Below are 23,932 nucleotides of genomic sequence, written 5' to 3'. Positions count from 1 at the left end.
TTTCCCATAATGGAAAACTCTTTTTATGAATTATAGGAGAATTAAAAGTACTTACTGCATTGGACTTGTCTTGCTCATCTGTAGTGATCCTAACCAGACTAGATTAGTGATCTAAGGCCTGTGCTTACTCAGCTTGTGCTGTACTGTGCTGGCCTGTAGTCTGGCCTCCAGATCCATGTGGAACTCTCTGCCCCATGGCCAGCAGAAAAACTTAACCTGGCTGATTGTGCCAGAGAAGCCTGTGGACCACTGTGGCTTGGCACCTGTGATTATACCCCCTGCATGGCCTGCATTTTGTCTGAAAATGCAGCAAAAGGTTCTTCTGCTAACATCCCTTCTGTTTGGGAAAGAAAACTGTGCATAGCGTTGTCTCCTTGTTCCTTCATTTTGGCTGAAGTAGGCTTAGCTCAATACTAGCTACTATGATGAAAATTGTTTTATGTGGAGTTGAAGTCTTTTCTCCTCCTCACCTCTCTAAGCGAGGAGACTGGGGGGTTGCTCAATAAATTGGGAGTGAACACATATAGAATCATAGAATCAGTACGGTTGGAAAAGACCTCAAAGATCATCAAGTCCAACCTGGCACCCAAGACCTCATGGGACAGCTGACCAAAGGGATACTCCATACCATAGCACATCATGCTTAGCATATAAAGCTGGGGGAAGAAGGAAGTGGGGGATGTTTGGAGTGGTGGTGGTTTGTCTTCCCAAGTAACCATTGTGTGTGATGCAGCCTGGCTTCTCTGGAGATGGCTGAACACATGCCTGGCTCTGTGAAGTGGTGAATGAATTCCTTGTTTTCTTTTGCTTGTATGTGTGGCTTTTGCTTTACCTATTAAACGGTTTTTATCTTGTCTCAAGTTTTCTCTTTGAAATCTCTTCCCCATCCCACCGGGGGAAGTGAGTGAATGGCCATATGAGGCTTAGCTGCTGGCTGGGGTTAAACTGCACTTTTGGAGGAAAATCCTGTGTGTAACATCCACAGGCAGGATCTGCATGATGTACTGCACTTTGATCACAGATTTGGTTGATGCTGTGTAGCTCAGGGATCCCAGCACCTCAAGGAAAGTAAGACAATTTTTACTGTCCATTATAGTGTCAGCTCTAATAGATGGCACAAGTGCTACTTTGAGTGCCTTTCTTACTGGGATCACAATTAACCAGCACCACCTGGTGCAAAACACTCATCTTGTACCTAGCAGAGCTATTGTATGTGCAGGATGCTAATTTTGATGAGTGAAAACAGCTGAGTGAAAACAACCTCGAAATATTTTTTGGTGGGTTTTTTTTTGGTGATTGTTTTGGGAGTGGGGTTGTTTTGTTGGTTTTTTGTTTTCTTTCATGCTTGGTAGATGCCTTAAATTTTAGATCTTAATCATTATCCTTAAAGCCCATTAAAATTAAATCTTGCCTTATGCATGAGCTGTGAATTATCTGAGATGCAGTATTCAAAGCACTGCATGTTGTGGCATTATCTTCCTGCCACTTCTAATCATGTTAGGAAAGAAACGCCACTGAGGGATCTGCTAGAAGGCAGGAGTATGGAGCCAGCTGAAGCTCTGGCACAGCAGTGGGTGAGTGTGAGCCCTTAGCATTTGAGAGGATTGCACAATAACTAAAACAAAAAAGAATTACCTCCAAGAAATTACCCTCCAGCGAAACTTCTTTCTGTTGGTATTTGGTACCACTCTTGCTCTGGAAGTATCGGTGAAGTTGTTTGGAGTTTTGTTTTTAGCCTTACCCCTGTTTTTGATTGAACATACTTCACTCCACCTGTGCACAGCCTTCGTTGCAAGCTGCTTTTTGTAATTCTTGGGTCTGAAATAGCCTACACGGAAAGTTGTTTGTTCAGTGCCGCGGCGTGGCGCCGACGCTGCTGGGGCGGGGGCCGCACCTGCCCAGCGGGAGCTCGCCAGTGCCTCGCGGGGCACGCGCTCGCTTCAGCACCTGAGCCCTCAGCCCTCGCCGCCCTCAGTCCTCGCCGCCCTCAGCCCTCGCCGCCCTCAGCCCTCGCCGCCCTCAGCCCTCGCCGCCCTCAGCCCTCGCCTCTGAGGCGGGCCGCGCGCGGCTCCCGGGGCGGCGCCAGCGGAGCCGGGCAGGGGCGGGCACCCGCCCCCGGGCGGGTGCGGCGGGGCCCGGCGAGGTGAAGAGGGAGCAGCGGCGGTAGTAGGGCAGCGGCAGCCGGCGGGCCGGCCATGGTGGGCCTCAAGGAGGAGCTGCTGAAGTCCATCTGGCACGCCTTCACCGCACTCGACCTCGACCGCAGCGGGAAAGTCTCCAAGTCTCAGCTGAAGGCAAGTGGGGCGGCATGGCCCGGGTGGGGGCAGCGAGAAGAGAAATGGCGAGCCCGGAGGACGCAGTGTGGGGCTGGGGCATGAGGAGGGGGTGAGGGGCTGCCGCCAGGGATGTTAGAGGCCGTGACACGGGCCTGGGCTGATCCTACTGGTCGCCTTCTCAGTGGACGTGGGGGTGCCGGGCCTGAAGCTTGTCTGATGTGTTCATATGCAGGGCTGGACGAGGGGCCACAGCTGCCCGCTTTCAAAGCTTGTTTAGGGACCTTGAACTGCTTTTTCACCTCTGAGGGTGTCGTTCATCGTAGGGTATTTCTAGTCGCTGTGACTCTTGGTCATCTCTGGTCTGTGGGAAGCTGGAGAGGGCTTTTCCTCGTGCCTGAGGAGGCTTATTTTCATTCTGTCTAGGCAAGCATTTTGTGCTCTCTGAGATACCAGTGCATAAACCCTTGTTGTGCTTTTGGTCTCCTTTAAACTGCATGTCCTTGGTACACTTTCTGGCCAAAATCTTTTGTGGGAGATAGCCACAAGGTCCCATCTATAGGGGTTGGCTGCATCCAAGTGAAATTCATAGCTTGCCAAGGGGAAAGCAAGGTTCCACAGTGCTCTCTTTTTTTGGATATAAACAGGAGAATTAGTCAAGAGGCTCCAACTGTGCCATTATTTCCATAGCTTATATGCTGAAGTAATGTTTGTGTGCTTAAAAGACCTCTCAGGCTGCTTTCTGAATCCAGTCCCTTCTTGGCCCTGGTTTATGGGACTGTCTTGGCCTGGGAATAATAGCAGAAATCTGGCAAAATAAATATTTTGAATAAGAACGCAACACCTGTTGACATTTGAAACTGTGGGAGCCTTGTAATGTGTTGTCTGCAACAATTAGCTGAATTTTGTGCCCTTTGTGAGATCAGCTTCATGAATGAGAGTGGGTGTGCTGTAAGCATTCTTTCCAAGTGTGATCAGTAGCTGATAGAATTTGTTTTCAATGGTTTGTAAGAGGTTAATGCACAGTAAACAGGTTAACCTGCCTGTCGTGTGTCCCCCGTCCCCCCCTCCCCCAACACAGAAGTTCCTCTTTTCTTTTTCTTCCCTTGGGGTGATCAGGCTGTGAGATACAGCCCAACTCAGTCAGAAGTGACTGTAGGGCAGGAGTCAGGCAAGAAGCCTGACCTGACTGTGATCTCAAGCTGAAAACGTGTGGGTCCCAGATCTTGTTCCACAGGCTCTTTGTGGCAAGCGATGAATGAGTTGTCAAACTGATAGTCCTGCTAGGAAGGAAAGGTGTACGTTGTGGCAGTGACTCCCCATGGATGCAGCAGAAGGGGTAGACAGGAGAGCGAAACAGAAGTTCTTGTCTGATTGATTTAGGGCTGTTTTGCACTAAGAAGGTATTCCACATTAAAGTATTTCTCGTCCATGTTACCATGGGGAAGATACAGCACCCCTATAAAATGGAGATATGAGGTTTGGAGATAAACAGGTTAGTAGAGATCTGTGGCATTAGAAAAATACATTTAATATAAAACTCCTGTTATTAAAAAAAATATTAAAAAATTGGTAAAAATAAATTTGTTTTCTGAGAACAGCATGCACTGTCATAACTTGTGGAATTCTTCCCTCCTCAGTAAAAACTTGCTGACCACAGATCTTTGAGTTGTATAATCTAGTATGAAGTATTGCCATCACACTGCACAGAAGGTCTTAAGTATAATGTGTTGGTTGTTAAAGAGATCTAATTCTAGATTCTTGTTCTAGACGTGGTTTTGGAGCCTTCCATAAAAATAAATCATTTTCATTATGTGTAGTATGTACTGATACAGTATATACTATGAGAAAAAATGATGTGTGTTATGTAGCTAAGGCCCTACTAAGGGTTTGCATCACGCATTGTTTTTACATAAATCTAGAGCAAAGGGGTGGAGGTGAGTGAGTTGGGTCTGTTTTGCAGTCTGGAGAAACAGTGAAAGCATGGAGGGAAAATCAGGACTTGCTTGGAATAGTAAGGATTTCATAAGATGTCTTTTATCCATTGGTATCTTTTATCTTTGGTATCTTTGCCCTGAGCTGTTGACAGAAGAGATAGTCAAATCAGTCCTCTGTGTAACTTGCAATATTATCATCTTCCAGTATCCACTGACTGTTTTGGCCTAATTAGTAATGTTCAGAATTTCTACTGTTATGTTTGCTATTTTTTTTTTTACCTGTTTTTCTACATCAGCAGGAATATTTGTGTATTGCAGTCTTAAATTACACCTTTTAAATATGGATACAACCATGATTTTGTCAGTGTGTTTTAGTAGTTTCAGATGCTTCTATAGCAAGGCTAGTGTGAGTTTTGTGTATGTGGTTATAGCTGCTGCTGTTGTTTGAGCACAAGCAATGTGCACTTGCTTTCCAATATTTAAATCCAAGTTCATTTTTCTCACAAACTACAGTTTCCAAATTGACATGTTTTAAAAGTTTCTGTATTGTACTGACATTCAGTTGGCTTTTCACCCAGATCTTGAAACACTAGTTTTAAATGTAGTTACTCTTAGCAGACAGCAGTGCTTCTTGTACGATGTGTGTTATTGGATCTTGGAAGTAATATGTACCACTTAGTTTTTACACTCTCTCTGGAATCTCTTCCTACATGGTTTTGTGACTTGTTTTTGCATTGACAGTGGGATTTTTGGCTGGTTTTGTTCACTTTTGTGTGCTGCCACTGGTACCTGAAGGACATGGATAGTGATCACTTTGTGAAAATACGGTCTCATTCAGGCCCATAATATGTTAGGTGACCAAAGTTACCAGTCAAGCTTAGAAAATTTAAACTATTTTTTTATCATATCTAGGATGTTGTAGGATTATTATGCCTCTTCATTTTGCCCTCCTACGAAATGGGAAGTCAGTGGCCAATAGGAAGAGGAAGAATGGTGTAACTGGGGCAAGAAGGATGATTGGAATGGAGAGGAAGACCTCAAACAATGTGGCAAGGCACTGGAAAGGTTGAGAGCCTGTGACAAGTGGGCAGGACCCCAGCTGGACAATTGACTTTGTACAACATTGAAGGAAATTAGTCATTATGACTCACTATGAGATAGTTGTGCTCTGACATTATTAATGAGGCTCAGAAGTGATTGGGGCAGCCATGAGGAATCATCTTTAAGGTGTGAGAGGAGGGATGCCCCTCTTCCAGAAGAGCTGGGAAACCAAGGCAGCTTGTAGGCTAGAAGGGGGGGGGGGGGGGGGGGCATTGGGAAGCAACAGAACCATGATTCTGTTGTCCTAGTTCTGGGTTCTTTACCTGCTGTGCAAAAACCAATCAACAGACGGTGTCAAGATACTTGTTTTATTCATGTTCTTCACGGAAGAGGGTGCCAGGTGGTAATTCCCCAAAGCTAGTATACTGGTTGGAATTCCCAGCAGATAGTTATACGATAAAGTATATTAGCTATGCCTAATGCTAGCACCCAGTAATTAGCCATTGGGTAGTTTCTTTCTTGATTAATCTTAAAGATACAGCTCCTTCTAAATTCACTATGCATACTCAGAGGGTTAAGGGGCCTATGTGGGTAGGGGGCTTTTTATAGCTAGGAGGTGTGGTTTTTCATATTATAATGCTATTATAATCAGCTGAAGGCAACTAAAGGTTACATCTGGTTTTATCATCTATCAGTATGTCCGTGATCACTCTTGCATTCTGTTAGAATTGCTACCCAAATTTCTAAGAACAATGCCCACAGTTGATGCCAGCAGTGGTTAACTTAGAGACTAATTATAGCACTCAGCTCTCAGGGACCCTGCATCCTGGTTGTCTTGGTTTCAAAGCAGACTCTTCATGGCTGCCTGACTTTTTAATTCTGTGATTACCTGGTTTTGATAATTTGAACTTTTTCTCTGCATCAGTGCTGTGCTTGAGAGAAGCAGCTGCCAGTGAATCGGTAATCCCTTAACATTTGTCCTTGAGATTTGGTTGACTGGTCTTGCAGCAGAGGTAGAGGGGGAACGTACAGTAGATGGAGAGCATTTACTGGGAGCTCTTCCTAGTGACTGAAGGCTGCAGGGCAGAAAGGCAATTCCTTGGGCAACGGACAGGTGCAAGCTGGCAATCAGTATGTGATTGAGGGCCAATAGGAATCTGCTGATAATGAAGTCAAGAGGAAGAGTGAGATGTCAAAAATGATGATAAAGGATTTGTGGGTGCTGAATGGAGAAAGTGAAGGAGTGGGGAGGTGATGGGAGCAATGGGTGCTAATGTTAGGAACCTGAGCTGGTGGAGGTTGAGCTTGAATATGTTTGTCCACCTGGGAAAGAGGTTGCTTCACTGAACCTGATATTAAGTAATGAGACTATGAGAGTGTTTGCTACCTGAATAGAGAATGAAGCTGTACCTTGGAGACACAGTGATGCAAGGAACTTTATGCTTAGATGTACCATGCTTGAAAAGGTTTTGTGCCTGTGACGAGGGGCATATACAATGCTGGCTTCCACACTGGTCAAAAAATGAAAAGGGAATGTACTGGTGAGTAGCCTTATTTTGGCTGGCTAGCTGCTGACATGGATGTCAGGGAGGGATGAGCCAAAAATGTCTTGGAATGAATTCACATGAAGCCAGTGAATGGAGCTGTCTGGATGTGCCATGCCAACCGTTTAAAATCTTAAAAAGGGATGGGGGAGGGAGAACACTCTCCTGAAAGACAGAAAAGAAAGAGAAAAAAGTACTGAAGAAACTGACAATATCCATTGTAGGCTGAGTCTGCCCTGTTAATCCTCCTGCTATCATCTGGCCAAATTTTTGTTGCTGAGCACTGAGTAGTCTAGCAGATCTTCCTTTCTCCTTTAGAAACCCAGATCACTTTTATGGACAAGGTTAAATGGAACTATTCAGATGCTAACAATTCAATATGCTGTGGATGTAGTCTACCTGGACTTCAGCAATGCCTTTGATATTGTCCCTCACAGCAAACTCCTGGCCAAGCTAGCAGCTTGTGGCTTGGACAGCAGCACTCTGTGCTGGGTTAGGAACTGGCTGTAGGGCCGAGCCCAGAGAGTGGTGGTGGATGGTGCCACGTCCAGCTGGCAGCCAGTGACTAGTGGTGTCTCCCAGGGATCAGTGCTGGGTCCCATCCTGTTCCAATATCTTTATTGATGATCTGGATGAGGGTATTGAGTCCATCATCAGTAAATTTGCAGATGAAACCAAGCTGGGGGCAGGTGTTGATCTGTTAGAGGGTAGGAGAGCTCTGCAGAGGGACCTTGATAGGCTGGACAGATGGGCAGAGTCTGATGGCATGAGATTAAGTGCTCGGTACTACACATTGGCCACAACAACCCCATGCAGTGCTACAGGCTGGGGTCAGAGTGGCTGGAGAGCAGCCAGACAGAAAGGGATCTGGGGGTACTGGTTGATAGTAGGCTGAACATGAGTCAGCAGTGTGCCCAGGTGGCTAAGAAGGCCAATGGCATCCTGGCCTGCATCAGGAATAGTGTGGCCAGCAGGAGCAGGGAAATCATTGTGCCCCTGTATTCAGCACTGGTTAGGCCACACCTTGAGTCCTGTGTCCACTTCTGGGCCCCTCAGTTTAGGAAAGATGTTGAGTTGCTGGAATGTGTTCAGAGAAGGGCAACAAAGCTGGTGAGGGGTTTGAAGCACAAGCCCTATGAGGAGAGGCTGAGTGAGCTGGGGTTGCTTATCCTAGAGAAGAGGAGGCTTAGGGGAGACCTTATTGCTGTCTACAACTACCTGAAGGGAGGTTGTAGGCAGGTGGGGGTTGTTCCCAGGCAACCAGCACCAGAACAAGAGGACACAGTCTCAAGCCACACCAGGGGAGGTTTAGGCTGGATGTTAGGAAGAAGTTCTTCATAGACAGAGTGATTGGCCATTGGAATGGGCTTCCCAGGGAGGTGGTGGAGTCACCATCACTGGAGGTGTTTAGGAAGAGACTTGATGAGGCACTTGGTGACAAGGTTTAACGGTTTAGTTGATTAGATGGTGTTGGGTGACAGGTTGGACTTGATGATCCTCAAGGTCTTTTCCAACCTGGTCTATTCTATAGGAAGATCAATGTTTTGGAAAATGGGAGCTCAGAGTGGAGCAGCTGTGGCAGGGTAGAACTGGGTAGCATGATGTCAGAGAAGGCACCATGAGACTGGCCACAAATAAAGTAAATCCAAAGTCCATAATGGCCTTTGTTAAAGTTCAGCATGCTAGTTTCACCCAATTATTTATATTTAGAGCAGAACACCTCCAGTATTTCCTGGGCACCACTAGGGATCTTTCTGACAAGACTTTTCATTGAAAATGGAAAGATTCTGCCAAGGGTGCACTGGCTCTGTGGACCCTTTGCAGACCGCTTGCACTGTCTCATGGACTACAGTTTGGCGACCACCACTGTACCTATTTGTTGCAGCACAGAGATGAGTCTCTGGGGTAGGGTAGGAGTTGGCTCTGGCATGAAGGTAGATTGTTAAACGTGGCATCTAGAGCATAATGAGTGCTGAAAGAAAAAGCTGCCTAGCAACCCTGGGGGCATGGTGGGGAATAATCCTTAGTGGTGCAAAACTTCCTCATGGTTGACAGAGCTTCTGCAGGGCAAGGCGATTCCACCCCCACCCCCCCCAATTAGCATAGTACTTGGCTAGATTTCATTTTTTTTTTTTTAACTGATCACTAAAACAGAGTATATCATGGTCCAGCTAATGTGATTTGAGAGAACAAAACAAAATGAGACCTCAGTGTAGAATTTTTCAGGCTTACCCTGCAAGTGAAGAATTCAGCTGGCACTTGGCTGTGTTAGAGAATAGCAGGCTTTGGCAGGCACCAAGGAATTTCCTGAGTTATGAAAAGAGAGCTCTGGCACGGGAGAGATCCCAGATAAGGCGGATCTTATAAAATGATTGAAAGTGGAATTCTTTCCTGGCAAATTGGTTGGTTGATGCAGAAAACCACCTAGGTTTCTGACAAACCAAGCACAGCAAGAGGGCTAAAAAGGGAAAAGAGAAAGATGTAGAGAGAACATGATGAGAAAGTGTCTACTGAAACTTTTGTTTTGGTAATAAGTGTAGATCAGTTATGCTTTTAGAATATTTTTATTATCTGAGTATTTTTTTTTTTTTAGTTACAGCAGTAACAACTACAGTCTGGTTGGAAAATTGAGGTCATCATCTCTCAAACTGAAGAATCCCTGTTTTCTATAAATAATAACAGAAGCCTTAAATAGAAGGGGAAACACACATGATAGTACAGTGGTTTTTCTCCCCTATGTAAATCACATGGACACAAAAATGATGGTTAAAAATAAAGATAGATTGAAGGGAAATGTACTTTTATTAGAGGGTAGTGTGAAATGGGATCACTTCTTACTACTGCTTTGCTACTTTGGGCAATAACAGCTTTTGTTGTAGTATGACTGATGCTGCTGGTTTTCTGTTTTTAAAGTTTTGCACCTGGTTAGCTGCACTGACTTAGTAGTAGCATATGGTAATGAAAATGTGTATTTCTCCTGGAAAAACGTGCTTTTGTAAAAGAAAGTGTCACTTGGAGGTATGTTGTGAAGAACTCTCCTCTGAATTGAACTTGCATCTTGGGCCATCTTTGTAGGATTTGTTGCTAACAAGTGCTTAGGCTCTGCATGTCTTCTTATCATACATAAGCAAAGTAAATGTACATTAATTTTTAGGAGTAGGAGGGAAGCCCAGACATTTTAAGTGTGTGGCAAGGGTTTGATTTCCTAGGCTTTGATGACTTCAGACTTTCACTTCTTGTTTTGTAGCTACCCCATCTCAACTTCTTTATGTCTGCTTACCTAAATAGACCTGCTTTAAAATTTTCTGCACACTTCTTTTTTACTACATATATTTTTTAAAATTCTGCACAGTGAAAAAGTAAACTGTGCCAAAATTCAGTTGCAGTCTGTGCCATTTAGTTGTTGTTTTAATAAAAAACCCCCAAAACACAGCCACATGCCTTTCCAGGAGATGCAATCTGTTTTACTTCTGATGAATACTGTTTTACCTGTATTTTTGACATTGGTTCTTAGTTACATTTTTTCACTGCAGACTATTCCTGGGCATGTGAAGTTAAATCCTTAGCCCAGTTCGTGTGGCTGGTACATCGTCTTCAGAGACTTAACTCTGCATCATGCCAAGGGTAGAGGCCTCTTGAGTGACAGTGTGTTTAAGACCCAGTGGCCAGAGTTTTACGGGACTGACCTGACTTGAGACAGTGTGAACAACAAAAGAGATGGTGCTTAGCCTTTCCTAGGAAAGTGCTGGTGGTACAGCAGTCACTACTACCTGGGCTTTGCCTTCCTGTTGTTGAGACCAAGGCCTTGATTTGGGCATGCAAAACTTAACCTAAGATGAAGAGGCTGAGATAAGTTGGCTAGCAGTTATTTTTCAGCAATGTAGTACTTCCTTAAAACTAATCAAGCATGTAGCCGCCTCTTGAAGGTCATTTCTCATAAATGCTGGTGGGTGTTAAACTGTTGACATAATTCATGCAAATACTGTTTTAAAATAAAAATTTGAGAAGCACACCTAAAGCCTTCCCCTTTCTATAACATTAGTTTTCCTTTGCTAACTGAAGCATAAAGTGAATGCTGAAAAGCAACCCAAAAGAAACAAGATGAGGGAAATCACACTTTAATTTGAGTGGTCAATTCTTTGTAAACTAGAGGTACATAGTGAGTTGTTTTCTTTGTTCCTAGTTTTCACTAGGTAGTAAATATCTATAATTTCAAAGGCTAGGTGTTTGTTGTTGCTTTCCATAGCTGTCTAATCTCACTCTGTAAATATTACTTTGGTGTTTCTGTGGGTCTCTGCTGGTTTTCAAATGTGTAAGTCTATGTGTACAAAAGGTAGCCTTTGAAGCTGTGTTTGCACTTCTGTCGGGATGGACCTGCCTGTGATTGTTGTGTTGCTTCTCTAAACCTGCAGTTGTCTGAAGCTGTTGAATCCTTGGAGTTAACTAGTTACATTTTGTTTTTTATCAAAAAACCAAAGGATAGAACTTATGCTGACACAAAGGGGTCAGTTTGTGTAAGTCACAGGTCTGAACTGGAGGGCACACAGCATGGTTAAGGCTGACAGCAATTTCCCTGATTTTTCTTCTGTCCTTAGGTCCTTTCTCACAACTTGTGCACAGTATTAAATGTTCCCCATGATCCAGTGGCCTTGGAAGAGCACTTTAGGGATGATGATGAAGGACCAGTTTCCAATCAGGGTTACATGCCTTATCTAAACAAATTCATCTTGGAAAAGGTAAGTTTTGAATTATCATGTCCAGTTTTTCTCTTTATCAAGTTTTGTACTAGAGCATCTTGACTTTGATGTGGGAAACACTGGTGTGAAGACACTCTGATTGTGATGGGGTGGGTGCTCTGAAGAGCCTGTGCCTTAACATGGAAAGGTTGTCTACTTTTTTCTCTCCTTGGTTTCAGATTCCTGTGAAATATGGTCATCATCTAAGCTGTGTTCATCTTGATAAAGCACCTCAGCTTGAATTTATTTGGAAATGTCTTGAAGCTATAGATTGTCTCATGTTATACAGCAGCTGTAAGAGACTATTGACATAGTCTCCTTTGCAAAGAGGAAGGGCAAAATTACCTTTAATGTCTATTCAGAAGGTATTTGAATGAATAGATCCCTTCAGATCTTGATTGTGACATCTCATCTTTCAGCGATGACTTTACATTCGTGCCGAAAGAGAACACGAATTGGGATGAAATCACTGGTTCATAGTATGTCTCCTTTGTTAAAAACAAACAAACAAAGGCAAACAAGAACCCCCTTCTTTTTTGTCATTCTTCCAACGCATAATCTGTTCTTTGAGATGGGGCAATTGTAGAACAAATGCTATTAATTTATGCAAAGCTACTAAATAAGGACTGGTGCTTTATACCCCTGAATACAGAGGAAGTTCTCTTAATTTCCAGTCATACATCTTCTGGTGAATTAATTGATTGGAACAAGAGCAACCTACTCAGGAGGTTTATTTGACCTCAAGATACTTTGCTTGAAAACGGAGGGGAAATAATTAAAGAATGAATCCTTAGATTTGCTTTAAAACCTACGTAACTGTGATTTACAATTCTGAGAGGACTTTGTAACCTTTTGAGGTACCTTGTATTGTACTCTTAAATGCAGTAGTAGCTTTTTATATTTTTTAGTGCTGCCTTGCCCTGTAATAAAGACTCTATGTGTAGAACCAAGAAATCATCAAGAAAGGCACAAGTCAGTAGTTTAATGAGGCAAATAATTTTCTTCATCCAAGCAGGGGATTTGAATAAATAGTTTGAATAATCAGTGTTTCCTGACTGATGCTTTCCAGTGTTGTGCTGCTTGTTACTTGGCAGATAGATGTACTGAGGATTTTCTTGCATCTGAAGCAAAATCTGTTCTTGTTCTGTAAGAATCCCTTTCAGTAGGAAGCTGTTGCTTGCCTCTATTATCTTCATAATTTGTTTTACTTGGTTTCATAACCATATTTCAGCATGTTCCATTATTTATGGTGCATGTCTTCTAAGACCACTTGAAAATGTTTCCTTTTCAACGAAGGTAATGGTGGTGTTTCACAACATGCCTGATTTATAGCAGGGAAATGTCATAATACAGGGAGACAAAGGAGGACATTGTTCTGAACCACAGGTTCTCTCATCTTCCGGGCAGCTCAGTGAATGCTCGTTATACTGCCAATGCCTGTATTTTTGGAACTCATCTGACCACTAGTGCTCCAGACAAATATTTTCTGCTTCTCCTTAGTTTTGGAGTTATTTGGAAAGGTATTGATGATGGTAGGCTACACTTAGCACATTAGTAGAAATTACATATCTAGAAAATTGTATAGGTTTTGCTGCATTTTTCTTTTTTATTATTTTATGAAAATTCTTAGGAAAAGTAGGTGTCTTTTTATGGATGATGTCTTTATCTCTCTGAGTTTAAGCAGTTTCAAGGTTGGAGGGGTCGATTCGTTTGCCTGTATCATCATTTGGCCAGATTCACAAATAAAAGTGAAGGTTGCTATAGAGTAAGTGTGGAGTGCTGTAGAAGTTTCCAAATGACATGGTGACTTTGAATAATTTGGACAAATTATATTTAAAAGCATACTAGCACATGGGTGAAATATCTTGTACAAAGATTTGTTCATTAAGTAAGCAACAGAATTGTGTTATATTCGCACAGGTTGCAAACAGAATGAGTATCCTGGCTGAAATGAAATTCTGCTTTCTCAGTTGTGCAATAAATCTTTTAGTTTCACATCAAGATGACATTAGTGTAATGTTGATCTGTTAGAGGGTAGAAGGGCTCTGCAGAGGGACCTCGATCAACTGGACAGATGGTCAGAGTCCAACAAGATGACATTTAACAAATCCAAGTGCTGGGTGCTGCACTTTGGTCACAATAATCCCATGCAGTGCTACAGGCTGGGGTTGGAGTGGCTGGAGAGCTCCCAAACAGAGAGGGACCTGGGGATGCTGATTGACTGCTGGCTGAACATGAGACAGCAGTGTGGCCAAGAAGCCCAAAGGCATCCTGACCTGCATCAGGAATAGTGTGGCCAGCAGGAGCAGGGAAATCATTGTGCCCCTGTACTCAGCACTGGTTAGGCCACACCTTGAGTCCTGTGTCCAGTTCTGGGCCCCTCAGTTTAAGAAGGACATTGAAAAATTTGAACGTGTCCAGAGAAGGGCAACAAAGCTGGTGAGGGGTTTGAAGCACAAGCCCTACGAGGAGAGGCTGAGGGAGGTGGGATTGTATAGCCTGAAGAAGAGGAGGCTCAGGGGACACCTTATTGCTATCTACAACTACCTGAAGGGTGGTTGTAGCCAGGAGGGGGTTGGTCTCTTCTCCCAGGCAACCAGCACCAGAACAAGAGGACACAGTCTCAAACTGCGCCAGGGGAAGTTTAAGCTTGAGGTGGGGAGAAAGTTCTTCACTGAGAGAGTTGTTAGCCATTGGAATGGGCTTCCCAGGGAGGTGGTGGAGTCACCATCCCTGCAGGTGTTCAAGAGGGAATTGGATGTGGCACTTGGTGCCATGGTTTAGTCATGAGGTCTGTGATGACAGGTTGGACTTGATGATCTTTGAGGTCTCTTCCAACCTTGTTGATGCTGTGATTTATAGTAGAGTCGGGCTGCAATTAAAGATATTTTGAGTAATTCTCTTTAAACACCAGAATAGTCTTTGATCTAACCTGTTTTTATAAATATCTAGTTTGTTAGTGTCGTGAAGAAGCAATGTGTATGTGGGTTTGTAACTGTTTGGGCTCTTTTTTTTTGCCATCAATTCCTCCTGTTTGAAAAATTTCTATTTTTACAGTTTCTTAACTGTTAGTACTTTTGCAAATAAGTTTCAAGTGTATCAAGTATATCAAATATTTTAAAATCTGTCATAAATCCAGAGTAATTATTATGTACAGTGGAGTGTTGCCAGTCGAGGAAGCCAAAGTAACACAGCTGTGACTTCTGTAGTGTGAAGTTGGTTCTACAGCAGTTTGGGTTTAGTTGTGATATTTTCACCTTCCTTCCTTTCCCACCTCATGAAAATGTACTTGTAGAACATGGGTATCAGGAATCGTTGGCATTGCTATGTGAAATTGATGGAAAAAAAAAGACAGGGAAAAGCTCCAGCAAAAATAGCCCAGGAATAAGGTGCTGGCAAATTGAAGGGAGGAAAAGGAAACCTGGCTTCTTGCAAAGGGTGTTTGCTAGGGTTCCAGTTAAGACACATTTCTTGTGTGATAACCAGGGTTCCAACCGTGGGGCTTTAGCAGCTACAGCTTCTACAGTTTCTACCTTCTTCACAGGACAGTTGTAGCCTGTAGCTGATATCTTGCATTGTCACTTACATTGGGGGCCTGCTCTAGAAGTATGCAATGTCTATGGCTTTCTTTCATTGTCTCACTTTTAGCACTGGAAGTGCTACTGTAAAGTGCTTCCTGGTATGGGGTTGTTTTCCTGTTTACTTCTGTCTTTTTTTATTTTCCCCTCCGACCACATCAGTTCATCCACTGTTTTAGTCTGTCTTTGACTTAATGACTGTGGCTCAGCCTTCCCTATATTTGACCAATTACCAGACTGAGTAAGAGGAAATAATGCAGTTTGCACTGGTTTTCTTGAAGCATCTCGTGCATGATTTGGCCTGTCATAAGAAAACGTTACCGAACATTACTGCTGTCATTGCCACAAGAGATACAAGAACCTTGTTTCCTAGACATGCTTTCTGAAATCTCAAGGGATTTCCATTACAGTGCAGAGCATGCCTGTGTCAAGAAACAACATTGCTGAGCTGTAGGGAGAGAAATAGATTTCATCTTCAGCATAAATGAGGGTTTAAAAAGAAAAGAGGAAATGAAAGCTTTTGTGTATGTAAATAATTCACAGATGGGTATGTATAGTTGCTAGGTATGATGAAGGATAACAAAAACAAGGATTATTTTTATATGTAAGGTGAAGATTTGCAAGTCTAAGAAAAAGGTTTCAAGTGGATTAGTATTTGAGAAAAAAATAGTTACATATATATGAATGTCCTACAAGAATTATGTTTGAGTAACATGAAGTAGAAAAACTATTAGAGGTCTTTCCTAGCTAATGTTCCAATATTGCTTTTAGTGTATCCACATGTAGATTGGATTTTATTGGGTTCTACATTTGTTATCTCAAATCTCAGTAACTCAGTCCAGCAGAAGAGCCTGTAGGAACAAAGAGAGTTATGAAGATGATTTAGAAATGCAGAATGTAGTGTAGCCTCCTTTAGATGAAGTCAGGATATTATTAACTAGACCACAAATTGAAGGTTTTATGTAGATTTTGCTGGAAGAAGTTTTTTAGTTGACCCCATGGAGGAAGTCAGACTAGGTTACTACAGTGCTCTTTTTGGGCATTTCTTACAAAATAGAATTTTCTCAGTGCTTTTTGTAGGACTTAGCCTGTTAAACTTGCTCTGTCATTCTATGTCATTCATGCATATTCAATTTTTTGGGTTCAATTTCTTCACTTTAGGTTCAAGGAAACTTTGACAAAGTTGAATTCAACAGGATGTGCTGGACTCTCTGTGCTAAAAAGAACCTTTCTAAAAGTCCTTCACTGCTAAGTGATGAAGATGCATTTAAAGTGTGGGTTATTTTTAACTTCTTATCGGAGGACAAATACCCTTTAATCATTGTTCCTGAGGAGGTAAGAAACAAAAACTTAAGCTCTTCAGTACTGTTTTACTTAATGTCCCAAATGAACTATGGTAATGTTTGCTCTTTTCCAGAGATTTAAGATAAAATAATTGTTTACTATCAAAATTGTACTCCCCTCTTTTAAGGGGAATACAAATAAGGCCTCCGGTGTTTTGTTCCCTCCCCCCCCATGTACATATGCCAGGATTCCAACAAGATACTTTAGATACTGATGGCTATACTTGCCTGTCATTTTAACAGCCTGGACTATACTGGATATACTGCTTGCTCCCCAGTAAACAGTGTATTTTCCTTTTAGGGAGGACTGGTGGTACTAAGAGACTAGCTCCAGTACTAGCACTAGGACCTGTTGAGATTCTTGTTTCACTCATGAGTAGTGCAAGTATGTGATCTTCAATCACTGTGTTTGCTTATATCTGATGAAAATTGTACCCAGTTAGTACATCAGTGTGATTCTGAAAAAAATATTCTACTCTTTGCTCTGTTATTGTGACTTGCTAGATGAATCTTCAGTCTTGTGTCACCCTGCTGATGAAAAGGAATACAGACCTTTCTGATGATGTGTTTCTGATGAAAAGCAGCCACCACCTGAACACTCTTGCTTAAAATGGCTGAAGGAGTAATACTAGAGAGATCTCATTATACTTTAAGTTCCTGTACAAGTATAGGCAAGGTTCAAATAGGTATTTTAACTCTAGAACAGGATTTTGGTATCTCCACTATTTTCCCCTTGGGGCAGGACAAGGGAAGAAGCAGAAAGAACTGTAGGCATGAATAATCTCTTGCAAAACTGCATGCAGACATCCCAGGGGTTTGCATTTCAGCACTAGCATAGCAATTAATAAATATCTGAAAATGATTGAACAGTCAGGGATCAAACCAAAATGATTTATGTGCCACTAAAACATAACTGTTGGAATCCAAGCTGCTGTGCCAAACCATAAAGTAGATAACTCCCCTATCAAAAGGAACTGCTTGGTTTTTGCCTTAGCGTTCACTTTTTTTAGCAGGAGGCTTTTCACTCTCTGCAATGTTTCTGGTTTTGCCAGATGGGTGGTGACAGGGCCCTACCTGTCATGCTGTATTTCCATGAAATATGGCGTTCTTTTTGCCTGCTTTCCTGTTTTTTCAGTCATCTCTGGCAGACAGGGATCATAGTTATAAAAGCTAAGACTGCTTCTTTTTTGGTGCCAGAATTAGCTTTGGTAGAAAGTCAGAGCTGCTAATAAATGTCAAAACTGAGACTCAAATCCATGTCTGTGATTTGTTACTGTGTTTCCCCTGCGCAGCCTGGCTTACCTGAGGGTAGATAGTTCACAGCCATGTATTGGCGTGGTTAGCAGCTGCAGGCTTGCCAGCTCTGGGTGTCAGCGTTGCTCAGTTGCTCCCTCTTCACCAAGCATGCCCCCACATTCTCGCCACCTTCTGTGGCTGATGCCAGGTGATGGCAGTGTGTCTTTGTTGGCAGAGTTGGCTTTGACCTAAAAAAGTTTTTCCATACTTCATAGCTGCTGCTGTTTGCTTTTCTTCCCATCCTTAATGTCCAGGATTAACCAGTATTACTCTTTTACTTGGATTATTGTTAAAATTCTTAGGGTGGATCTGTGTCTGCATCTCTTTGATTACAGAAAGATCTAAATTGTGCAATACTGTTTAAAGAAAGCTTATAGAGCCTAGCAAAGAAAGGCTGCTCTGTTCTTATCATATACAATGCCTGTATTCACTCTAACCTTTTGCCTTAGACCACACAGGTAATGAAATCAGCCAGTGGGGGAATGCTATCTGTTGAGCACACTCCTTTCTGGTTTGCACTGATCCTCCTTGGGTTCTTTGTGCTTCTGGAAAAATCTACATTTACTCATTTACCCTTTTACACAAAATTCCGTAAGTGATGATGCAAAACCTCAATTTTAGTCAGTTTTGCCTTTTCTCTATGTGATTTTTCATATCTGCCTTCTGTGCTCTTATGTGTTGGGGGGTTATGTTAAATCAAAACTTCAGATTTGCAAAGCATTTTCTTTGTGGGAATTTGTTGTCTTGGTGCTGAGAATTTCTACCTAAAAATAGCTCTTTCAATAGCATTCAAAATGACCCTGGTGCCTCTTGAGTTCATAACAAAACCTGATTGTATATTTGGTCTTCACCACATTATGTTACATCCTTTTACTCAATTACAAAATGGCTTGCACATCGTGTATCAAATGAGTGGGCTACTGCCAAGCGAAGAACTGAAGAGAAAGGTGATCAAAGTATCACTGTTCTGTGATGTTTGGTTTTGTGACAACCATGTAAACTTCTCTGGGATGATTGTATCCTCTCAGCCAAGGAACAAACTTCCCTTCCCTCCCTGTCTGGTGCTTTGATTGATGGCTCAGAATATTGCAACGCACAATTTTCTGTCGTTTCTGGCTTGGGGTCCTTTGTGTGGGATCCAGCTGTTTCACCTCCTCCTTCCCTCCAACCTCACATGCTCTTGGATTTCAGAGACTTTATTTCCCATTTATAAGTAACAAGGAAATTTGCCTCATACTTTCAGGTTGGAAGGGTGATCCCTTGAAGATTTTGGCATCCCATCTTGTGAATGGGATGATTGTAACAGAACTCCTTAGGTCTCCTGAGAATGTGTCAATATAGCTTCATGTGGCTGTGCCTTCTTTTCATCCTCTTCGGAAGAGCTGCTTTTTTAGACCTGCTTGGGAGTCTGATTTTTCTTTTAGTTTTTTTATTTTTCACATTTTTTGTTTTCTCTTTGGTTTTTAATTTGTTTCTGGACTCACTTGAACAATTTCATGTGGAAAATTCTCCTGCTTGGGTGCAGTTTCATCTTCTTTGCACAGCACTGACTAAAGGTGGAGAGTGCTGTCCCTCCACTCTGGCCCACTCTGAGTACTTCTGCATTAGAGGAACTGTGCTAGGCCTTTCACCTTAGCTAATTGTGGTGGGGCTGCAAAAAGGAAAGTCTTGATTCCATGAGCAGGTGTGCAAAAGATGGCAAATTAGGAGCATTTGCAGCTCAACCTGAGAAAGAAAACAGGCCACTTTGGAAAGATTTCAGAGACATGGGCCAAAGAAAGCTTTAGAAGAGCAAAGTGAGGAAAGCAGTTAGAAATAGGGAATTTAGAAGCAGTGGAGGGGTGTCACAGGCTGAAAGTTGTTCATGTAGCAGAGGCCAAACAAAGTCAAAAGCAACATCTGTTCTGTGTTCCTCACCTACTGTGGAAGGAGAGATGGCAGCCTTACACTTGAGAGAAGTGAGGTTAGTAAAATCCAGAATGGAGGACTTGGGTTGGGGTGTGCAGTTTTGGTATGTGACTTCAAGCTTGATGGGATCCTTCTTATGTTATGAGAAGTCAGATAGAGAGACAGGAGCTAGTGGTGGCTGCACAGGCCATTGGCCTCAGCTGGTAATGGCCTTGGGTTCCAGTGCTGCTTCTGCTGGCAACTGGTTGGCTGCTGAGAGCAGTTAGGAGAGTTGGAAAGGAACAGAGAGCCACGAATCCTGCTTTTGTAAAGGTGCAAAAGCAGAGGTGCATTTTCCCAGGGAAATGCAAAAGGTATCAAACCTGAAAGCTCCCTCATCTTCCAAGTGAATTGTTTTGGTATGCACAAGGTAAAACACTTCTATGAACTGGGTAAATGTGATATTTCAAAGAGATACAGATTGAGAGTGGAGGGGGAAAAAAAGCTTTATTTTGTTCACTGTAGTTAATATTAGACTTGATGGACAGCTTTCAGAATTCACACAGTTCTTTGCTAACAGCAGAACTGCCCCCTGGCACAGTGGGCAGAGCTTTACCAAGCAGCTGCACCACTATAATGTGCCTAGAACATGGGGGAATGCGTGGGAGCTCCTTCCCTTTCCTACAGGTGATCTTTTCTACTAGGTTATCTGAGATGGAGACATCCAAGTGTGTGTTTCCTTCAGGTCTTGCAGGCACTACTACCTTTCCCATGAAGATGAAACAGAGGTAGAGAGAACTGTAGCCTTGAGAGGAGAAATACTTCTAGTCTGTTATGAGCTTTCCTTCAGCTCATCTCAGTTGTTGCAGACTCATCTGGGTGCCTTGGCATTGTTTAACCAGACGTTTTCTGGTTTATAAAAAGGTTTCCAAACACTTCCTCTTTCTTGTTTCTGGACATGTGACTGCAGCCCTGGGAATGCTTTGCTGCCTGAAAGCTGTTGTGTGTGGTTAGCTTTGTTTCTGAGCCATTCTTAATGGTGAAACTTGTAGATAAGTACATTGCAAGCTGCATATTTGTGTGTGTTGTAATCTAGTGTTCGCATAACTTGTTTTAAAATTATGTTTAAATATTTGCTGCCTGTGCTTTTTAAGCCTGGCTTCTTGAGAAAGGAAGATTTGTGCAGTTATTTTCAACTGTATTAGTGTGGCATTTTTAATCCTCCTAGTTAGGAAAAGAGACTCCAAACCTTGTATGGCTTTCTGTGCATTTGAAAATGAGGTGATGTTTTTAGACTGAAGTGGTGATTCATCTGGAGGCTGCTGAAAAAGCTTTTTTTATGATCATATTTGCTTCCTTGTTTTGTGTTCTAGTATCAGAAACTGATACAGTGAATGAAACACTGGGAATTGAACCTTGGCCATTCAGAAATAAAGGCAAAATTGATACAACTAGGATGAAAGCTGCTTGTGTGGGGCTTTAGTTGACCCGTGACCTCTACAAGTTGATACTGATGGTTAGAAAGTTGTGGGTGTTTGTTTGTTTGTTTTGGTTTGGGTTTTATTCAGGATTTGCATCAGTTCTTCCTATTTAATTAAGTCTCTTCCTTGATTGCTGTAAAAAGCAAGACAGTTTTCAGCTTAATGCAGCAAGTTGTCCTTGGGATGTACATGTTTACATTTTACACTGTTTTTCAAGATTCCTTTATTTTGCTACTTAATTTATTTTCATTTTAATTTAATTTATACAAAGAGAAGGTAATGGCTTCCACTGGATAATTGACACAGTTTTGTTGGTGGAAAGGATGAAACAAATACTTGATTTAAAAGTAAGTGATGTTCTGAAGGGAGTAAAGTCTTGATGATGATTGTGAAAGGGGATATGATTGCATTTGCCCAGAAACATATGCTTCTACAGAATTCTGTACAACGTGAATAGACCTTTTAGATCTGCTCTGTTAGTATCACAGTCCTTGTTTGAATAATATGAACCAGGATAGCACGTCTGCTGGGCATGAAGCCCTCCTTGACATGATTTTTCATTTTTTGTCTTCTTAGAAGACTCACTTGTATACCACAGAAACATGTGAAATGTCTGACATGTCATTCCCCATGAAGGATAATGCCAGGGCTACTGGGCAAACAAAACAAAAACCAAACCTCCCACCCCCCAAAAAAATAATCCACAAAGCCAACCAACCAATAGGTACTGAACCATGGAAAAGAAAGTGCCCTCTGAAAGAAGATACCAAGCAGGATGCATAGCTCATGTTTAAGAGCTTCTATTGTATTTTGTTGTTTTGTTTTTTCACTTGGCAAGTCCTGGCTAAAAAGTCTGTTGAGATGGAAACACTTTTTCACAGAGGTGAGCCAGCTGGTGTGTACTGGCCTATGCAGCAACCCCCTGGTGTTTTTATGTCTGTATCTGAAAGTAAGGTCCAGTCACAACAGCAGCAAACAGTGCTTCATGTTTGCTTTTTGCCACTCTTTTTGGCTGCATGAATAGGTTGTGTTTGAGCCAGTAGACTTGATTTATCAGTTATTTGCTGAGTTGACATGTTTCTTTGTGGAGGAGGGGACATGTGGCTTGCTCTCAGAGGTTCCTCATTTGAGCACATAGTGAATGGTCTCTTATTTGCTTCCAACTGATCCAGCTTACTTTATACTTACCTCACCCTGTTCCATATTTCAAGTTCCCCCCTCCCCAACACTCACTGTTGCTGTAGACAGGTTAGATAAAATTTTTCTGGGGACTTTGGTTAGCCAAGTACTTATCTAAATGCATGACACAGCTTGAATTCAAGTGTTTGGTTTAGAAATTAAACTGTAATGGGCACAGGTCCTTTTTCAGTTAGAAGAATGGATTTATAGGATATTTGCTGTCATGCTAGTAACTTGTAGATGGGGGAGCAACAAACATACATGTTTTAATCTGTTCTAATAATAAAAAATAGGGCAATACGTATACAAATTACATGAAGGGAAAGTATATGTTGACTGATTTTGTTTTTAATGCATTGCATGCTAATGTGTACTAGCTAAGGGTTTTGCATTGCTTCTTTTCTAGACCATTAGTTTGATACACATTTTATTCACAGGACATGTGCAAAAACTGGAAAAAAAAAAGTCTATTCAGTATGATTTTGTGTGTGTGCATGTCACTTTGTCTGCACTTGGGTCCTAGTGCTTTGAGATCATTAACCCAAGGAATGTGAGAGCTGCATGCCTCAAGCAGTGCAGTATGTTGTGAAATCTTGGAACCATACATTTTGAAGTTAATGCTTATTAAGTTTCAATGATTTTAAAAAATTATTATTTTTCCCATTAGTATTTAGCATTTTGGCAGGTATATTATCAACTTCATCAAGCCTCAGTTATTCTAGCTTTCAGCTTTCAGGATCATATTTCACAAAAGATGCTGCTCCGAGGACTGAGCTGCGTAGCAGAATGTGTTTTGAAAATGGGCAAAAAGGCTACTCCTGTATTGATGGCAGAGCTCATTTCAGCTCATCAAAGTTTTAGGAGGCTTGTTTTGACACAGGTTCTCAGTGCTATTGTTCTTTCCTGCTATGGAGGGAGTTTTGGGGTTGGTTGGTTTGGTTTTTGTTTTTTTCTATAAACTTGACTGGAGTAGGAAGTAAGCTGCTTCCTGCCTTTAACTGAATGCTGAGGATTTATGACAGCTGAAGCTCAGAAGCCTTGGATTATTTTTTTAACTTAAGAATTTTGTAGAGTGAAAATCAGCAAAGCATATTTAAAATATTTTTAAGGGAAATGGTTACTGAATTTCACAGGAATGCTGTAAAAGAATAGATGCAGCTGGTTGCGAAGTCAGGCTAAAATTCCCTTGCTGTTGTGTGACACTGTTAACTTGAGCGGTTCAGAGCCATGCATGGAATCACTGCAGAGCACCACTTTTGGACTTGCTCTGGTGAACAGTGGGAGTTGAGCAGCGGTGAATACAACACAGCAGAGTCCTGGCACTGCAGCAGCAGGGGCCCATGCTGCCCTCCCCAGCCTGTGCAGCAGGGCGAAGCGGGCTCACAGGTGTGCCTTTCCTGGGGGTGCTTTCCCCACATGGCAGAGCTGAAACTTGTTTTTGCAGATTACCATAAACCTGGTACCTCTTGTCTACGATTTGAATGCCATTTTTGGCAGAGGCCTCTGTTCAGATCCTCCCTCTCCAGTAAAAAATGCCTGAGGGGCTAAAAATACTTAAATGCTTTACTTGGTGAAGCTGAGATGAAAAGCAGTGCTGTCTGAAACTTCTGTACCCACCCTGGAGGCGGGTTCTGTAC

At 42.3% G+C, this 23,932-nt stretch overlaps 1 protein-coding gene across 1 annotated transcript in view; it reads left to right on the top strand.

Moving 5' to 3' along the window:
• Positions 1 to 2,118: 2,118 nt before the first annotated feature.
• SWAP70 (switching B cell complex subunit SWAP70) overlaps positions 2,119 to 23,932 on the top strand; it is a 37,383-nt gene continuing 15,569 nt past the window's right edge. Inside the window, exons 1-3 of the mRNA XM_009905108.2 lie at positions 2,119 to 2,294; positions 11,391 to 11,531; positions 16,271 to 16,444. Of these exons, the coding sequence (XP_009903410.1) occupies positions 2,196 to 2,294; positions 11,391 to 11,531; positions 16,271 to 16,444 (414 nt within the window). The 5' untranslated portion in view covers positions 2,119 to 2,195. The remainder of the gene's footprint in view (positions 2,295 to 11,390; positions 11,532 to 16,270; positions 16,445 to 23,932) is intronic.

Source organism: Dryobates pubescens, chromosome 22 (assembly GCF_014839835.1).
Source record: "Dryobates pubescens isolate bDryPub1 chromosome 22, bDryPub1.pri, whole genome shotgun sequence".
Taxonomy (NCBI): Eukaryota; Metazoa; Chordata; class Aves; order Piciformes; family Picidae; genus Dryobates; species Dryobates pubescens.
Note: the sequence above shows the minus strand (reverse complement) of the source record. Positions and strands in the feature narration are given on the sequence as shown.